The sequence below is a fragment of the Anopheles maculipalpis genome, chromosome X (genome assembly GCF_943734695.1).
Source record: "Anopheles maculipalpis chromosome X, idAnoMacuDA_375_x, whole genome shotgun sequence".
Taxonomy (NCBI): domain Eukaryota; kingdom Metazoa; phylum Arthropoda; class Insecta; order Diptera; family Culicidae; genus Anopheles; species Anopheles maculipalpis.
In genome coordinates this window covers 2,962,908-2,982,923 of record NC_064870.1, presented here as the reverse complement: position 1 = coordinate 2,982,923, position 20,016 = coordinate 2,962,908, and the positions used below count along the sequence as shown (strand labels likewise).

At 44.8% G+C, this 20,016-nt stretch overlaps 4 protein-coding genes across 4 annotated transcripts in view; 3 read left to right on the top strand and 1 right to left on the bottom strand.

Annotated features, from left to right (window-relative positions):
- Window positions 1-20,016, top strand: part of LOC126556132 (fasciclin-1) — a 353,811-nt gene that overhangs the window by 45,086 nt on the left and 288,709 nt on the right. The gene's annotated exons all lie outside the window — the stretch shown is intronic.
- The window catches only part of LOC126558010 (26S proteasome regulatory subunit 6A-B), a 309,006-nt gene that overhangs the window by 79,859 nt on the left and 209,131 nt on the right, over window positions 1-20,016 (bottom strand). The window lies entirely within an intron of this gene.
- Window positions 1-20,016, top strand: part of LOC126558163 (uncharacterized) — a 481,612-nt gene that overhangs the window by 408,826 nt on the left and 52,770 nt on the right. The gene's annotated exons all lie outside the window — the stretch shown is intronic.
- On the top strand, window positions 14,447-15,214 carry LOC126557780 (antigen 5 like allergen Cul n 1-like). Its single transcript, XM_050213701.1, has one exon. It carries the CDS (start codon window positions 14,447-14,449, stop codon window positions 15,212-15,214), a length of 768 nt encoding a protein of 255 aa, XP_050069658.1.

The following is a 20,016-nucleotide window of genomic DNA, read 5'->3' as shown; positions in this document are numbered from 1 at the left end:
CTCCGTTCTGTGTACGATGATGAAGAAATTTCAAGGAAATACATTTTACAATCTCCACTTTATCCCCCCCCCCCCCCCCTCCTTCCCCTTCCCACCCCTCTAAAGCACACTTACCCAAATTTTCCCAATGGCCGACGGGTCGTTCGCACTGTTGGGGTGCCTGGTGGTCTCGATCAAAATTAATTTAGTAAGCCCAATTTGCTAAATTATTCACCATTGCGGTTTTGAGACTCCTCCTCCCCCCGGCCGTCCCGCCATTTTCCACCCTCAGGACGTGCCGTCCTGCCCTTGACTCGCTTGGCTATTCGCTAATTAATCCGTTAGACAAATAGACGATCACTGTACAGGGACGGTTTTCGTAGGGAGTTTACGCATCGGAAGGTCCTAAGCAATCAAGAAATAGAGCGAGAGAGAGAGTGAGAGAGAGAGAGAAAGAAGCTAAGAGTGAAAGTGAGAGAGAATCAGCTAGGAAAAGAGCACACAGCGAAGGAGTGATGCATCGTGGACTCGCGGACTTGGTGTTTGGTTTTAATTGCCGAAGGTCCTTTGGAAGCGGTTTAATTGACGGAACACATTTTCATTTTTTGTCTTGTGTGTGTGTGTGTGTCGCTCTTTATCTTCTTAATGTACATTTCTTTAGCATTGGCTTTGTTTTAAGAGGTGAAGTCGCTTTCTTTATAGTCAATTAATCGGGACAAAAACCACGTAGAGCCAGGACTGGGTTTTCTCGTTTTTGGTTTGTCTTGGTTAGTAAGTTTTATTATTTCTAAGGATGTTTTTCAACTGCTAGAGTGACGTTTTTCTATGAAGTATTTACAGTCGGAATAGCATTAAAATTGTTTTCTGTCAATTCAATTGTCAACTGTCAATTCATACGAATAACAACTTGCTGTTTGACATATGTCGCAATCGAAATTCACAATTCGGGGCTCAAATTCCATCCAGACCGTTCCCCGGTAGTCAGAATGACTCGTAAATGTGTTTTCAATCAATGTTTAGTTAAGTAATTTTATACTTTTTTGCGAAAATTGCTGTCAATTGATGACAGCTGTCAAACAATTCATCATAATGGGCAAAAAAAACCAGCTATACTCCTGACCTATGGAAAATGTCTTAAGATCACCATTAAACACACCAGCCAGCAGCCATGAAGTTGTTGCGTAGCGCACTCGTCTGACCTGCGCACCGATGCCCGGTGTTCCGCCATTTAAAATAGCGGAGCATCCAGTTATCTCGTCCTGCTCCCTTGCCCGCGCCACGTACCACATACTGCACACCATTTAGCTCTCGGTAGCGAATGCTGATCACATGGCATTGCACGAGACACAATCCTATGCAGAAGGCGATTGGGATGGGTAACCGAGTTTGCGCTGCCACGGTCGGCAAACGCTGCCGGGATGGTATTATCACCCGAGCCCAAGACCCTTCATCGTCACCATTACTTACTTTTCCACAAAGCAATTTAGTCTAGATTCAAATTAAGATAAACGTATAAGGATATTAAAACATAATATGATATTTTTCGAAGATAAACCCGACCCGCTCCGGCCAGTCAGCCATTTTTGGTGCGATGCAAGGACATGCGGATTAGGCGGGCACGTGACAGGGTGGGAGCGTTTCTGCGGCGGCACTGGAACACTGGAGGGTAAAAAAAAAAACAGAACAAATTGAGTTGCTTTCCCACAGTGGGAAAAGTGCATACAATTTGGTGGAAAAAACGACATTCATTGCAAAAATGCTTATTGTTTTTAAAAAATAAACATAAAAGTACTGACATGTTGGATTTAGTAGTTTAACACTATTTACACATGTAACAATAATAAAAGATATTCCAATGCCCTGCCTGAAAACACATTTTGCCCACCGTTTCCCCATTTCCCGAAAGCTGCAAGTGCTGGATTCGAAACTGCACGGTGAACAGCATTACTTGACACGGACACTTGCGTTTTTGGCCCCTTGGAATTCCTTCGTTTTTGTTTCGCAAAACCCCGTGGCCCATTCATTCGTACCTTTCACCCTTCCCCCCCCCCCCCCCCTTCGCAAAAGCCGTTTATTCAATTTAAGAAGCCACTCGACTCGAGTCCCTTTTTTTCCCCGTTTTTGTTGTTGCTTATTTTCTCCTTTGTTGTGCCTCGTGGACACAAACTCTCAAGGCTCCGATTACGCTCGTCACATGTATGCAAACCTGAGCGCAAACGGAAGCTATGGAGAGAGGGGAGAAAAAGGGGAGCGAGGGAGTGAGAGAGAGAGAGTTGTGTGAACCTGGAAGGGGGCAGTGAATTTGTTTCCACAATTTATGATGCACTCACGCGGGTTTTTTGCGCTGTTTGTTTTATTTTTATCGATTTCTTCACGAAGATGTTTGCTTTCTTTACGTACGTTTGCATTCCATTAAGGTGGGAAAATTGGATAAGCCTTGGACAATGTGTGTTTGTATGGGTGTGATTTTTTAGTAGACAATTACTTAAATAATTAAATTTGAATAATAATAGCCATTATGGAGGTTTTGAAAGATTTTCCGCATGAAGTTTATGAAAGGATGCAAAAGGACACTCTTATTAAGTAATCCGTGTCCCTTGGATGGTCCCTTACAAGCTCTTTAAACAGCCCTTCAAAATGCATTAGCGTTTTATAAACAGTTTTCAGTAAAACCAGCCTTTTTGTCCGGTTTAAACAGCTTTCAGGGTGGAAAACCGTAGCCTTTAATACGTTTTTTGATCCGATCGAGGTGTACAGTACACCGTAAAATGCATCTTTGAGCCGTGGGTTTTTTTTTTGTGGAACATTCCATCGCATTCCCTCCACCCAACCGCCCAATTATTCCGCGAAAAAGGGTTTTTCGCCTATACGAGGCCATTGGAGGACCATAAACAGAGGCTCGTACTCGTATCATAACTGGTCTGGGAGAGGGGGGAAGGAGTTCTCTAGCCTGTGAGGCCCCCCCCCCCCCATACCGGTAAGGTCCCCGGTAGCCATAGGTTAATCCGCTACTGAAAATAAGATTAGCTTCCTAACACCACAATCGGCTCGTTTACTTAGGATGACGAGGCGCTCGCGGGTGCGGTTGAAACCGTAACATGTTTGGAATGTGAATCGCTTAGGCAACACTCACGTGCGCGGTCTTTGATGATCGTTTGAATTTTGAAGATCAGTGAAACATTTGTGTGCGTGAGTGTTTGAAATATTGTACCCACGTGTCGTGCCACAGCGCGATGGACACTGCAAAAGAAGAAACCCTCCATCCAAAGTAATCGTTTAACACGATGTAGATATTTGGGTAAGCCGGCAAAATCGGCAGGCAACGATCGATCGGCCAGCACTTTCAACACTTTCCCTATCCATATCCAAAACCCCTACACATTCGAACGTTCCGACGAGGGTGATGACAAACGCAAAAGCCCGCCAAAGTCAACGAGAGCTCGCAAACCGTCGTGCATTAACTTTGTGTTACATGCTTGCCACGTTCCTGTTGGTTTTGCGGCGGTATGGCCGGTCACAATATTACTTCCGTCGTCACCGCCACCCAATTTTCCCGCTACGGGTGTCACTGTCAGTTTGCTTCACACATGGTGTGCACCAGTTTTATGCGCAGTTTTAGCGTCTCTCATCTCATTAAGTCGTTTTCGGAGGTGTAGTCACCTCGGTCTAAAGGGATAGGGGAAAAGGGCGGAGAATGAGCACCATTTATTAAAAACAAATTGGACATACTAATTAAATTTTATCAACCCGCGCGCAGACAGGCATTCCTTTTCGGCACCGTAAGAAGATGCCACACGAAGATGCGCTTTCACGCCTCACTTGCCGCGACATAGAACAGCGAAAACGAGAGCCCGAACGCACCGTTACGCTTCCGCCGTCCTTTTGTCGCCTTGGTCCCTCTATTAGTTTTTCCCTTCTTTCGGGCTGCTGGGACGAAGCGTTTGCCTTTTCGGCGTGCTCTTTCCTTCGCTGGCTGCGTTACAACGTTGGCATCGCTCCGCTTCGCCAGCCGCACAAACAAACATCATCAATGGGAGGGAGAGTCTCGCAACAGCACAAGCAGCGCTAACGATTTCTTTGCCTTTTGCCGTTGACGTTGATTGCCTTTCCTTCAAACACTTCTACCCAAGCAAAAAAAAAAATATGACGACACAACTATGCTCACGCAAGGCAGGGAAATGATTTCTTTAATGAGTTTCGTAGGTTTATGGGTTTCAAATTTATCACCCAACGTTTGTGGTGGCTGCTGTACGGTGATTAGTGAGGAAAACTGTACCTTCTACGCTGCACTGGCCAGTTCAAAGGAAACGGGTGCGAGTCAGCCTAAAGGTATGCAATGCCGTGCTTGCAGCGAAGCACGATCGGAATGTAATATGATTTAAAATGTGTTTTAAAGCATTTCAATCACTTTCTTTCGATAAATGAAAAGAAAACAAGACATCACAAAACCGAACTCCTCCGACGCAGTCCAAGCAAAACAACGTCTTAACCAAGTGTAGCCTTAACTAATGAGCACACACCCAGCGCGTAAAGTGTCGCCATCGTGCGTGACCCTTACAGCAAACCCGCGGGGGTGCGCTCTCTTCGCTCTAGGGATAATAAATAAATAGCTTGCCTAATGATGTCACCATCACGCAGCCAGATTTCGATGACTTTCACCCGCGCGCGGCATTCCCATTTGAACTGGCCAAACTTTATTGCTTCCGTTTTCGGATGCACCCCCACAGCAACGCAGCCTCTCTAATCAGAATTTTTGTTTCTCGCTCTCAATCTCTTTCTCTCTCCCCTCTTTCTGGGTGGGTGGGCTTCTCGGTTTTGTATTGGTTTTGTGCTGACGCCACTTCCGGGCGTCACTTTGTCAAGGGTAATAATTTAACGTTCCACTTTAGTCGTCACATTTTGTCCCGGGCTACGGGTGCGGCCGTTTGACAGCCTGGTTTCCGATATGTTGCCCTTCCCAGCCGGGGTGAAAGGTGGAACGAAATGATTTTCCTTTTACGTTTGGTGTTATCAGCTGCGGTAGGGTTTGCGGGAACGATTGGAACGCGGCTCGGTGTGGAGTAATTTATTTTTAATAACCAGCCATAGTCGCTATGTTAATGCGGCCAGTGGAGTGTTTATTTTTAATTTTATTTTAAGTAAAAGATCACTCGCAATTTTTGGAACGTTATTTTATAGTTGAAAAAATTAATCTTATTGAAAACGACTAAAAAATCACAACGAGCGCATATTATCATTGAAATACGCTCCGGATTGCATTACTTTAGGCGCTCACGATCAATCTGTAAGCTTCAGATAAGAATTTTTTCGTAATAATATTTTATTGTCTTCAAAAGATTAGTAATTCTAAGGAATATGGCCAGACCGTCCTTTAAGAAAATAATAATAATAACACTTACTAAATAACACTTAAGTTAAATTACTTCGCAAGGTTTACCTATGCTTTGTAGCCTAAAAGTATGCAATTATCAGTTACTTAACTGATTTAATTGTCCATGTGTTGGGAAGTGTCAAAAAACAGATTTGTGTGGCGTTGCACCTGATCTACTGATTAGCTTGTTAGGTCTCAAATGTACCCAAATTGCATAATAATAGGTGCTTAACTAAAACAACAACAATATTAAACATGAATTTAACTTAATTTAGTTTTATAATTAATTTAATTACTAAGAAAAATGCTTCACTAAACACCATAAAAATGCACATGTTTTTCGTACAAAATACTTAAAAAAATACATTTTTACATACACAAAAATGAAGCCAATCAGTAGGACCACGATCTGTCAGAGAACGGAGCCACCCCCGTTCCGGGTGCCGATTTGTGATAAAATATGCAGTGTACAGATTTTTTGTTGCGTTTGTTTTGTTTTTATATTTTTGGGCTTGCTTTGTTCACCCTGGATCTGCACATTTCCGCAGACATTTTCCACATGCCGGCTAGCTGGAGTTTTATTTGCCTGCTTACCGGTTTGATTTGTTGATGTGCGTTCGATTCGATCTGAGCTGGTGCGTTGGAATGAAATTGGAAATGGAAATGGACAAAAAAAAAACAAACGCACTCACACACAGTGTTGAACGAAAAATGGAAACGAAACACTACGACCGCGGTACGAATCGATCCAGAGAAACAGACCTTTGGTATTGTGGGGCCAGAGTTGGCAGATATATATATTTTTTATTGTCAGTCAGAAATCGGAGAGGTTTTTTTTTTTTTAAAGACCTGCTTGTTTGCTTGGGAGTGTGTTTGTGTGGTTTTTAGAACGCTTTTCCTCTCGAAACCTCAGCCTTACCCCCAGCAACGTCAGCCCTTGGCTGGTGGTAAAATCGCGACTCCCCAATCTGCAATCAATGGGATCCGCTTTTAGACTTAGAGAACAGCCACTTCTTCGACACATTCGCCACTCGGTCGTGGCGATGATGATTGCCACCCTCGTCCCCACCATCGACAGCAGTACACAAAAACACACACATATACATTACTCCCCAAATGGACAGGGGGTTGAGCATTTTCGTTTCCATCAAAAATTCAGCACGCTCACGCGTGTAGATTGCGAAATAAATATTTAATAATGCACTTCACCGTCGCCATGTGGAGCGAAACCCAAGCACACACACACACACCGAATCAACCCAAACCGAACTAACCGAGCATTAGTGATGCTACTCCATTCGGTGTGGAGTACAGCAGAGGGGGAGGGCAGACTCGGTAGCGGGAAGTGAGTTGATAGCAGATGTTATGGTGGCAGGCGAAATCTAGACTCGTATCAGCGCACTCTTGCAAAAGCAACAAGAGCAACGGGCAGCAATGACGATAAAATGTAGCTACAACAAGGCAACAACAACACCGACAACAGGCAACACCGGTCGGAAAACGACCGCAAGGATTTGTTTCTCCTTCTCCATTTCAAAACACTCACACAAGCATGCATGGTGGTAAGTTTTCCATTTTACCTAATGGCGAGGGTGATGCAGGTGGTTACAACAACTGGACTGGAGTGTGTGGCCACAGTGAGTCGCAAATGTATCATCATTTTCATTTTTGCTATGCAGATTGCATACTTTTAAGCGTTTTTGGTTTGTTTCTTGCGACGTGCCGGAAAAAGTGGTTCAAACTCGAAAATGCGAATGCGAAATATTTATAAAAAAATACTTCGACTTCTTCGAGCGCGCTTGATGACATGATCAGGTCGCCATTCCGTTTCCATTCGTTCTTCACCAGCACCTTCCTGGTGAGGTGCCAACGCCAAACCGCATCAGCTAGCTCGTAGTTCATTCTCCACAAATCCTGCTGGCACACACCGCCGCATGTTCAGGACCTGTCCTTGGAGAGGACTATCGGACGTATGAGTGTTGGTTAAGTCTTCTGAATCGCAGAAGTTTTTCGAGCCTATCGCAAGCACGATTACCCTGCAGACTGTGCCAAGGAGACTTCCACCAGAACCAGTGGCCGTCAAGTGATACGCTGCTTCCGGGATTGGTCACCGGCCACTTCTAACTACTACTAGACGCTACTAAATATACCAGGATGCCGCCCTGAGCATTCTTCCAAAAGCATGCAAACATCATTGCCAGATTCTCGTGTTCAGTGCCGTTCAAAGTTTTCTATGCCTAATCACCGAGAGTAAGAACCGAGAAAATAAGCAAAACTTGTTGAGGGATGAATGTAAAAATGAAAACATCGTTTTTTAATTTAAAAAAAAAATTCATCAATTGAGGTACATTTTTCCATCCTTCACTGTACACGTTTTTGCACACAAAACGAATGAAATTGTCAAAATCGTGAACTGGCTGGCTGGGAGGTTCTCCCAGCTCAAACGACGTAAAAGTTTTCGCGTAACATTTTCATGAATACAGCCTCCGACGGAATGCTTGTGTGGGTGTTGGCGTGTCCTCGTGAGTAAGGGCGTTTGTTTTGTTTTCTGTTTTATTTCTTTACCACAACCTGATACATCCTGATGCTTCTTAGCTGCACATATTCTGGTTGTGTTTTTAGTTTTACTTTTTTACTGTTCAACCTCTTGCAATCGGAGGCAACGGGTACTCAACACTAGTTGGACCACATATTCGGTTTGAATTCGGTTGGTTCACCTTACCGGCTTGAGTTTACTTGTGCGTTGGAGTAACCTTTCACCTATTTCTGTAATATTATTTGCATCGACACCTGAACTTGTATGTTAAGGATGAGTTTTTTTTTTTTGGAAACGTCTTATACAAATTTGGATATAAATTTGCTGATCTTTTTCATGGATACCACACGACTAGCTGTGCAAGAAGGAAATGTAACAGTGAGGCAACAGAACTCCGTTGAAAATAAACTAATCTGCCGCTTCGAATTAATGTCTCGTTTTGACTCTCTCTCTCTCTCTCTCTCTCTCTCTCTCTCTCTCTCTCTCTCATTCCTTCAACCGTGTCTCGACAGGACCATTCACGAACGTAATTTACGATCAAAAACATTCGATCGATTAGGCGTGTAAAAAGTAAATAGTTGCTCAACCCACCTACCGGGGGCGACCGCTGCTTATAAATATTTTACTCCACCCGGCCCAGCGTGGTTGTCGCGGTCGGGCACTCGATCACCATCGGGCAGCGCGCTTTCAGAAAGAAAAAGGCCGTACAAACCAGGATAATCAGCTATTTACAACGGTTGTAATAAATCACATAAATCACAGGAACACTCCGGCACAGTGATTGTGTCGTAGCAAAGGGAGCAACGGAGCAAAACCCGGCAATAGGAGGAACGGCAGTACGGGATGTGCAACGCATGATTGGATGGCAGAAAAGGAAAAGTGCCGCCAGCGGGATGAGCGGCCGCCAGAGGAAAATGGGAAAGAAATTGTTCGGCCCCGGTCTGCTGCAACACATGTTTCGGATATTACTTCTCCGCACGATGAGCTTGGCGAAAGGCTATGGGATGGAATGATGGTGTGTGTGTGTGTAAGAGAGAGAGAGAGAGGAACAGAGGTGTGATGCGTCAAGTGATTTGATTCTTGGAGCGATCGGACAATGGGAAAAATATTTCAAATTTTGAAGAATACAAATTAATGTTATTAGTTCCAAAAATTAAAAATCGTTCTTGGTTGGTTTAATCGTTTTAAACCATTTTGAGAATTCTCGTTAATTTCAGTAAAAGCACTGAGCAATATTGCATAAGATGTTAAAATGTATTGACTTGTAATTTATATGATATGGCTAACTAGGTGGCATAAGCACATGTAATTGTATTGCGAAAAATTGTATCACAGCTACCCTTGAATTTGAATTTGAATACTTGAAGCTACGCCAGAGACAACGGTCTTGTCCTATGATTCCACATCCCAAGTATCCTTCCAATCCTTATTCGTCTCCTCCATTCCTTTTTTGTTAAATGTTGTGTTGTCTACGTCTTAAGTGTATTTTTTGTAGTGCCACGGGTGATCCGATGACTGGGCAACAGCACTCGAGGACGTTTCCAACACTGCCATAAAAGGGAGGCAGGCGTTGTTGAAAGTACAGTGTTCTCCACTCCAGTCCAGTCTCGTGAGTAGTGAAGTCGCTTTCGCTGCTGCGGGATAGAGCTTGTCGATCATCCTTTGATTGGACGTTGACTAGAGTGAGCTTGGAGTGTCATTACTGGACTGCACTGGAGAACACTGTACGAAGACAAATAAATGTGCTGTCTTAACAATATGCAACCAACCACCATCAATACAATAGCCACAGCAATAGTACCGGACCATCAGAACGTACATCATCCTCCAATACATCATCATCATCATCTTCATTCAAAGAATAAGGAGGAAATGCCTTATCAATATGATTATAAATTTGTTTTTCAACACAAGCGGTGTTGAAAATACGGCACTGGACCGTCATAATCAATTGTAAATAAATAAATATCCTTGAATTTACGACACCTCGTTGAGTGTCAAATAGAGCAATGATTAATTTTCGTTTGGGTCTTACCACTTGTTGGGCAAACTTATCTTTGCTATGTAAAAAAGTGTTGTGAAAGAAATGTCATCAGGAAAGCTTGCTGTACACATCAAAATCGGAATGGCGATTTTTCCACTCGAAAAGAGCCCGTCAATTGTAAGGATATTGGAAGGATTCTAGGGATAATCTCATACAGCAAGAATGTGGTATCGAACGCCCTTCAGGCGGTTTTTTGCGAGATCCAGGGAAAGCCAGTTCTGAAGGGATCAAGAAATGACGTGCCAAGCTGTACGTCGTGGGTGAAGTTACTAGAAACTACCAATAGATACCTATAGGAGTACCAATTTCAAGGGCAGCTTCTACTACAAGGAGTAGATAAATTAGAAGCAATGGAGAAACTAAATTCTAGTTTGTGAAGGTTAGATGTTCTTATTACGTGGAGAGTTTATCAACTATAAAACTGAAATATTTCCAATTATGCTCAATATTACTTCATTTTTATAGCTACAAAAATTAAAAACCTTCAATCAAATCAATGCTTACGGCAAAAATAGTAAAATTTGAAAATCAAACCCATTTTTATGTCCACCACGTTTTACCCACTGTACGGTCCATCTTCGCACCGTAGAACAAACGGGAAACATTCGTCGGGAATTCGTAATTTGTTTTCGCTTAATTAAAATTAGCTCTCGGATGTGTCACCTCATCATCTTTGCGTACTTCCCCCACTGCCACTGGGTACATCTGTTTTTTTTCTTCTTCTTTCTTTCTTTCTTTCTTTTCGGTGGCTGGGCGTGTTACGCGCTCCGGTACACCCTGCCATACATCTCCATCTATCAATCGTCTGACAACGTCTTTTACCGCCGGCACGTCCACTGGCGGCTTCCAGCAGGGTTTCGTTTGAAAGTAAATTAAGTGACAGTGGGTAGCACCGTTCGATAGATCATTTGTTGCCTGTCCCACGGACAAGATCATCTCGCGCTGGCAGGGAGGGTAAGGGATGGTTCACATTTTTGGGTAGGTGTCAGATCAGTTGAACATTCAATAATTCTGTCATATTAGAATTTAAAGAAATTTCCGGCTGCGTCAAACTGTCATATATTATCAAAATTGTAGATTTCAGATCCTTTCTTCTTAGCTCGCATAAAGCGATAAGCGAGATCCTCAAATTTTGATTTTGAAAATCTCTCGTGGAGTTCTTAAAAGAATTGTACCCCAGTAAAGAAACAGTATAAGCCAATTAATTCATTTAAAAGAGTTTAGTCTGCAAAAAAGAACCTATCCTATCCTCAGAGCAAATGAGCTGCCAAATAATGCGTGTCTATTAGGTGAGCTAGTGTACGAGTCAACACTGATGGCAAATCTCGGAGAACTACTACTATATCCTGACCATTAGCAAACTCGTTGCCTGTCTAGCTACTGCTCCCCAATAGATAAGATATTTGTTTGACAGGTCTGGAGTTACTGCAATTAATAACAACCCTAGAAAACAAACGGGAGGCCATTTTGCATCGCTCAGTCCTTCACGCTTCCACAACGCACAAATCATTCATCATGAATTAGGATTACATTAGCCTAAACGATGCAAAGTTCTGCACGTCCACCAATGTCAACCATTTCCGTTTGCGTGCCGGCACGGTGCGGCGGGCAGACACGGTTTCACACATCCTTTAAATTAGGAGCCCGATTTGCGACGATCGAAACCAACGGGCGCGATCCGCATGCTGGGTGATCCCGAAAAATGACAAACTACCACTGTCAGCCCATTTATTCCCGTACTAATGAGCAAAAATGTTTCCCTCTCATCAATCATTCGCGTGCTAGTCGGTCGGCTTCCCCCGTTTACGCAGACCGGCAAGTCTCCATGCGTTTCGCATCGCCATTTCGCTTGTGAACATGCGGCAGCACGAAGCGGGCCGAAGTGAGCTGTCAGTGGTGCTCGGTGGTACGTAGTACGCAGCCGCAAACGCGATCCAACTGTCAGGCGGTCGTCCGCTTACGAGGGAGTAATTAATCGATTGCGGTGCTGATGGGGCATAAAATATACAAACACTAGTTTTTTTTGTTTCGTTTTTTTGTGCCCTTTTCGGCATACAGAACGGTCCTGGGAAGGACTATTTTTGGCGATGTAATCCGCGTGACGCTTTGTCTCGAGTGCTGCCGCAGAGTCTGGAACGAGTTATTTGTTCTGGTTGGTTGAAGCACAAATTTAGCTTCCATTTTGTTTGGCGGGTTTCGTTGGCGTGGGAATCACTTAAGTAGGGAGAGTTGCCACTGCTAAGCAAACTATCTTCTTTGAAGTGTGCGTTGCTTGACAGCATCATTCGGAAGATTTAATTGCGCGATCATCTACTGTACTTCAAAGACTTTTTTTTCTTCACACTCACTCATTCACGTGCAGATCTCGGCTTGGCAGGGTTGGGCTGACTGTTCCGGATGTCTTTCAGCAACCAAACAGTATCAATAGTGGACCAAAGCTTCGAAGTTGAGATTGGAAGGGTAAACATTACCATCTCTGTTTGTCTGCCATTTATCCTCCCCGTTCCTGACGATTCCAGTGAAGACTGCCAACATGTCTTGTGAGCGCCTCTATCGATATGCCATTCGTTTACCTTTCTCACCTATTTAACGCACCCCGAAAGATGGCTATAAAACAATACAAATGACAGCACAATGCGGAAAGATGCTTCGTTCGGACACTAGAGCTCTCCTAGTAGAAACGGTGGGCTCCATGATACGGTGGGTTCAATACCCTTTTGCTAGCCTGGAAGAGATCGAAGCGATCTCGCAAACACAGCCGGCAGCAACATACATATTCGGGGCAACGGGTCCAGATGTGTGTGCCCTGTTCGCACCGAATGGCGTCTCTGTGTGTGGGCTCGACTTGGCAACAAGCAACGACAAAGGAAAAGTAAACAAGTAGCGAAAATGTCATCGTAACGAATTTTGAGAACACACGTGAATGTCGTCAGAAGGTGTATAATTTTTGTTTGCCGATTCTTCGCCGCTAGTCCATTCATGGATATATGCAACGGGCAAAGTGTGAATAGAGATTCAAATTACGTGGAATTAGGGGAGGTGTTGTGTGGCTTTCGTTGGAGCTTGTGGACAAGTCTCTGGTGGTAATATGGTAATCTCTAAAGCTGCTTCGGCTGCAGAAGACATTAGTTTGCTGCGACGGGCGACTCAATTCTTCTCAAGTTACTTGAATTTCATATTTCTCGATAAGATTTGGTCTGAGTCATGTGTATAGCGAGAGTCTTGATAAGTCATCAGAAATCCCAGTGAAGTTCGTGAGCTTTCTTACCATCAGGAAGGAACTCTTGATGCTGGCGTTACTACGAGTCATTTCCAAGTTCTTTAATAAACATACATCAGCCATTACATTACGCTAATGAACCTGTTTAGGTTTCAGCGTAGTGTTACTCTAAAGTAAGAATTAAACAACGAAACGAAAATCAGCACCCTTGTCACGCTGTAACCACATCAAAGAAGAACGTTCGAATGTTCTGTCACCCGTTCACTGCCTACTATCTCCACCCGTCCATCAACTGCTTATTTTCCCATAAACCTAATGTCCGATCATCGCATCTTGCCCGTCTTGCTTGGCCCGTAACAGGTGTGTGCAGGTGTGCCAACGTAGCGCAGCATCAGTTTGCCAGCTGATTGGTTGAAAGTGGGGAAAGATTCAAACCGCCCGACCTTGGCCCCGGACCATCTCTTGCGTATTGTGCTTGTGCTTTACTTTCACGATACAGTTACAGTCCACCCGTCCGTGAACCCAAGCATATACCCTCCCCCCCCCCCCCCCCTCCCGATACACGATTATCATTCGGTGACAAGCGTTCGGGTGTTTGGACAGCGTGGAACCTGGCACAGGTGAGAGAGAGCGAGAGCGGTCGATGACTAACCGGGCGGCCAAGCGATCGCGCACTGCCCGAAACCGATCAATTCATCAACGCCGTTTATTGTGCCCCGCATGCGGGATGGATGAATCCGAATACGAAGAACCGGTTTCGCCGTTGAGAATTGCCCTTGGTTTTTGGAGTTCGGTTTCCTAGTCGTCGCCAGCGTGCCTGCCATGCTTTCGTTATCACACCCGTTGGTGTGCGAGCGCGTTCGTCTGCCATCACAATCCCACCCGGTGGTCCCATTTCCTTCCCCTGTGTTCGTTCTTTCTTTTCTGCGAAAGATGCCCCAAAAGCGACAGGTCCTTCTGGTAGCAAAAAGGGTTTTTTGTTTTTTTTTTTGGGGGGAAGGAAAAGTTTCGGCGCTTGGCGCTGTGGGGAGCAGTGGACAGTGGATTTTGTGCTTGTTGGATCCGGTTTCTGTCTCGTCTGCTCGTGTGACAGTCGGCGGTCAGAGCAGGCTCGTGCAGCATGCTCCGTCCATCCTCCCCACCGCTAAGTGCGCGCGGCAGACGGTAGACGAATCGCCAACGTCCACATCCGTTCTGGACGTCCACGATCAGTTGCTGCTGGAACACGGAGCTTGCCGCAGTGTGTCTGTGCTTTGTGGGTCATAGAGTACCGGACCGGACTAGCACCAGTTAGCGATGACGACGGCGACGACGACGGCACTGTCGACTGCCACGGTGGTGTGTGTAGTGTTGCTGCTGTTGCCACTCTGTCTCGCGAATCTCTACTGTCAGCGGAGCCTATGCCCGTCGGGCGATGCGCACGTGGGCTGCTACTCGGAGATCCCGTACGGCAAGAGCTGCCAGGGTATGAAGCCACAGCTGGTACCGATGACACCGCAGCGCAAGACCATGATCCTGCATCAGCACAACCTGCAACGGCAGCGGCTAGCGCTCGGCAAGCTTCCGGGCTATGCGCAGGCCTACAGCATGCCCCAGCTGTACTGGGACGATGAGCTGCAGTACCTGGCGGAGCTGAATGCGCGGTCCTGCGTGTACGCGCACGATCACTGCCGCAACACGTACAGCTTCCCGCGGGCGGGCCAAAACATCGCCATCATCCGCCATTTCGGGCTGAACGTGACCAAGGAAGGCGTGTTCCGGTACATCATCGACCACTGGTTCAACGAGTACCCGCTGGCGACGACGTTCGTCGACCAGTATCCGGCCAACTACGTCGGACCCGAATTTGCCCACTTCACGCAGATTGTGAACGATCGTGCGGTACGGGTGGCGTGCGGCATGGTGTCCTGGGAGTCGTACAATGGCTACGTCTGGACCAACGACTATCTCGTGTGCAACTACGGCTACTCGAACGTGATCGGTGATCGCTCGTACACGAAGGGACCGGTCGGGCAGGGCTGCACTACCGGCGCTAGTACCCACTATCCCGGACTCTGCTTCTAGATTCCGCCGTCCCGCCACCATCCATCGTCTTCATTCATCGGAACATCGAACGCACACACACACACGCGCGCACACTTGAACACGCATCATCGAGTGGAAGTGATGCTGAAGGCTACCAGCCATGGCCGAGGACGTTTACATGCTAATTTCGCAACTCGCAACACTCAACGATCTCGAGGAAGTGGAAAGGCGTTGTGAGCCGCGTAAAGCGGCAACGGTTTTCTTATCGAACCAGTCGATCTGGCCACTTGTCGCGAAAAACTCAAACACACTCTCATCTCTAACCACCGATCAACCAACCAACCAACCAATGCGGCACGGCAGTGTGTGTCTCAGCACTCATCTGAGCAGTAGCGCAGTGTTTGTAGTAGTCATTAGGAAAGACATTCGTTCGTGATGTACCCCACGTTCCCGGCGCACGACAAAGTGACTGTGTGTGTGTGTGTGTGTGTATGTCGATATTCATTCATTCATACATCCCAAGCCTGCCACGCTGTAAAAAAAAACCGAGCGTTCAGTGACATGTAAGCGATTAGATTAATACACCTATTCTACCATACAGGGCCTTAGCTAGTACGAATCGAATGTACCCCGGGAGGTGGGAACGTTCGTTATAAAAAAAGGACATATTTAAAAAAATACAGTTTCTTCACCTCTTTCCAATATACATGTTCAAGGTGATCCGGATACGCTTCATTTCTATTCTTTTGTGTGCAAATAGATTTGCCTAAATTATGCTAATGCTCGCATCCGAACTCAAGCGTTTAGTGGTAAAGCTTCTACGTCAACACTGTGTCGGCTGCGTACGTAACGGATGCTGCCATCGCACAGTGGGATAGCTCAGATCAAACAAATGGATCTTTCATTTAGCTACGATTTTTAATTTTTTTTTTTTGGTGAACTCATGAACTTAAAATTTGATAAGAATCACTAGTGAAGTTTGACAACAAGAGGATGACTCTGTGTTAGGATTTGATTGTATAAAAAAAAAACCTCAGTCTGGCCACAACCATCCTTTATACAGTCCAGGTCACCGAATCTGCAGTGCAATAATCAAATTTAATGGCAAGTTTTTCTAATGGCTTACTAGACATTGCTGAAACTATGTACTCGGATAATCGGTCCTCACTACGGGAAAAGGCCCGCCTGCAAAGTAGCGGATTTAGCCTTACGGAGACTCGAAGCGGAGTGGAAATAAGGGCCCTCCATTACATTGAATTTAATTTTTAGTAAGTGTCCAATTTGTTATACCCATATGAAGCATTTTATCTAACTTCCTTCTACACTTATTATTTTTTTTTTAAATCGTTGTTCACCCGCATGGGCACCCGACAGGCACCCACTGAGGAAAACATGTATGTTTATGATTTGGTGCAAAAACCGAAATACACTATTTTTAACGTTTTTAGTTCTGGCTTAGCGCGGTGCGACCCGGTTGTGTAGCCGACAGCGGTGCCGGTCTTCAAACGGCGCAGGACCGGGGGGGTTCAAATCCCATTCGGACATTCCTCTCGCAGTCCCCACTCTCGACTATTACGTTCCTTCGATGTAATTTAATTCCTTCACATTTTGATACATTGCGTTGATACTTTCTGTTCTATTTATTCAACTATCTGACTATTCAATAAATATAACAACTCACCGATCCTTGCACTTCGATTCTTTTCCCAAAGTGCATCGCTAACGTGTGCAGCCATTTTTGAGTGTAAGCTTTCAACGAAAGCTTCAGCGATTTTCCGCGCCAGCTTTTATGCGACGATTGTATGCAAGTGAAGCTTTCGGAAAAGTTTGTTTTAAAACTATAGTTTTTGAGAAGGAAAAACACGCTGCCTGGCTTGGATTTTACAATTATTCCATCTGGTGAAAGAATAAATAAAGCTAAATTAATTTTCTGGTTCATGAATGGTTCAATTTTCCACTTGCAAACCAAACCTTTCATGCAAGACACTCACGCTACATACAACTTCGACGGTTTCCGCCAACTTTGCTGACTGTTTAGCTTTCCACAACAACTTCACCATATTCCGCACTTTTTTTTGTAGCGTTTTCTCTGGTGGCGAAAAGCATTTCCCGAAAGCTACAAACACCGATAAAGCTTCCCCAGTTTTCCACGCTTTTCCGTTGCGTGCAATCGTACCCTAGGAGTGAAATGTTTCCTCTCCCCCGTCACAAACACACACACACACGTAGAAAAACGTGGTTGCGCGAAGAGTAGCACATTGTTTGTATGCTTCGTCTCGTATTAAACCGTCCGCTAGCAGCTGGGCGGTAGTAAAGTGGGCCAAATTTCGGGCGAAAGGATTTGCCCTCCATTAGGCAACCATTCTCTCATCCACAATAGGAAGCCTTGCAGCGGAGCGAGCCTGACGGGAAATCTGAGCTGGGACCAATTGTGCGGCTCGATCGTATTTGAATGTACGCAATTGTGGTGCCAAGTTTGCTTTTCTTCTGCGTATTGTAGGTATCGTGACATGCGTCACTTTATATAGCTGACGTGACATGTAAAGCATTTCGATTAATAATGGCTGCACTTGCTCGGAAAACGGAAAATAAAAGCTGCCCTTTTAGGTATGATAAATATAGAAAATATTTACTTGTGTCTAAAACATGCACACAAGGATCCAGCGCAGGCAATTAAATTGTCTTACGGTGGTGGTAGTTTTAAAATAAATTATTTTTCAATTTCGTCTTATTCATGAAGCTGTCAGCGTTAAATTTAGTGACATTAAATGATTTATTTTATTTTATTTGTTCTTACTTCAACGAACCCTTTTGTGTATTTGTGTGCTGTAAATCAGTAACAGACGCGCAAAAAATATAAATTATACTTTTCATACCCCTAAATGTATGCTAATTTGCGCGCCCCATCAGCTATGCTTCATCACACGCTTTACTTTCACCACCATTTAAAATAAATAGATAAACCATTTACTATCTAAACACCTCTTTTTTTTTATTCATAAGGGACGGCCAGGCCGTATTGCTTATCTAAACACCTCTAGTAACACATAAAATATGAAACCATGTGAAAAGTAAAAAAAAAAAAGGAAAAGTATCTAATCAACAGTTTTGCGCCTGACCGTGCTGCAATGTAATGTCAGTTGTACAATTATCAACCAATTTACAACAATCAGCTTACATTAGCTGTCTCTAGTGTCTACTGCACACACTCACACACTAACAAAATCTCTTTTACACGGAAGTGGAAAGCCGATTACATACTTACACACCTACGGACGGAAAATGAGCGAAAAATAAACACAAAAACGCACATAAAAACATGACCCTGAACTGGCCGGGGTCACCTTTAAAGCAGCGCACTATATGAAAGGTCAAATATCTACCTTCGATGCAGCACAATTGACGGTGCGCCCCGGTCCCACCTCAAATTGGATACACTTTCAGTTCCAGCAGACAAAAAATCCGTGCGATTTTTCGTTATGACCTCCCGGACAGTTCTCCTGGATGCTGCCCAGCAGAGACCCCGAGGGTGTTCGGGGAAACCGGGCCTCAGATTACCGGGACGGCTCGAATTATAGTGTGAAGTGCGCGCGAGAGTTAGTTTTTAATTTTTTTTTTTTGTAATTTAGTGCCGCAACCTTTCCACCGCTTCCGTTCCACAAGCTGCCCCAGGTCCCCACTCCCTCCGGTTAAGGGTGGGTATCACTGGCAGGAAACGGTTTCGGATACGGTTTCGAGTTGCAGCGTCTCGTGGTCCTAAATGTTTTTTTTTTTTCTCGGCCCAGCCAGGCGACCTTTTTGTCCGATGGGAACGGGGAGGGTTCTTCTCGAGACCGCCTGTAATGTAATTACGCCACACAATGGTATCGCCTTCGGGGGTTCTAGCACCAGGGAGCAAATGACTGCTTGTTGTTGCGATTGTGTGAGGTTATGTTTACGTTCGTGCTGATGCTGTCGCCACCACGCATCACCTCTTTTGCACCCGTTGATCGACCGTTTAACTAGTGCAACTGTTTGTAAGTGTGTTTGTGTTGTTATAATGAGTTTTTCGCTTGATCCGCACACCAGGAACTGTATGATCCTTAGGCCTCGGGCAGGGTATTTGATTGGTGAGAGGTAGTTGAGAGAAAAAGTGAGTTCAACTCTATTCTAGAAGTTTCCAAGTCCTCATCAAGTCTTGGATATCTGGGAATATCACTAGTCTCTGACATGTTCCCCGTAATTAAGTACATTAGAAGACATTTTTCGCGCAACTTTAGTAACAACAGTAGTTACTCTAAGGGAGTCAATATCACACCAGGACAGGCTGGTGTGCAGCCGTCAAATGGTCTACTATGCTTGCTGATACCACGTATTTGGATAGTCAGTCCTCAGCACGGTTACGGTATCAGCGATGGCGGATCTTGAAGGTGGTATTCAATTGTTTCTAATTGCTGCACCTTAGTACTAAAGCAAGAATTGAAAAGAGCATCCAGAACACAGAGATAATCAATCTAAATCCAAAAAGCCTGAATAAAAAACTTGTGTAAAATCTACCATGGTTTTTTGTTCTTTTGCTTAACGACTTGCTAGGTTATTGCGCAGGCCATCTCTTCTGATGGTTCACTGGATTTATAGATGCTAAACCTTAGTTGGATAGCAAAGTCTTCACACTACCGGGGACCGCGATTCGGATGGATTAGCTGCTCTAAAACCTCGAGAGATCGTTAACCAGCCATTCGCGTATCGTTGTCTTTGATTTGATATTTATAAACCCATAGCGCGGACGGGATTCGATGCTGGCTCCTGCCGTGTGCAAGACCGATGCCGCTTACCCTCTCGGCTACGAAACCACCGGATTG

Excerpts from the sequence above, each read along its gene's own strand:
- LOC126557780 (XM_050213701.1), top strand. The coding sequence starts at position 14,447 with ATGACGACGGCGACGACGACGGCACTGTCGACTGCCACGGTGGTGTGT.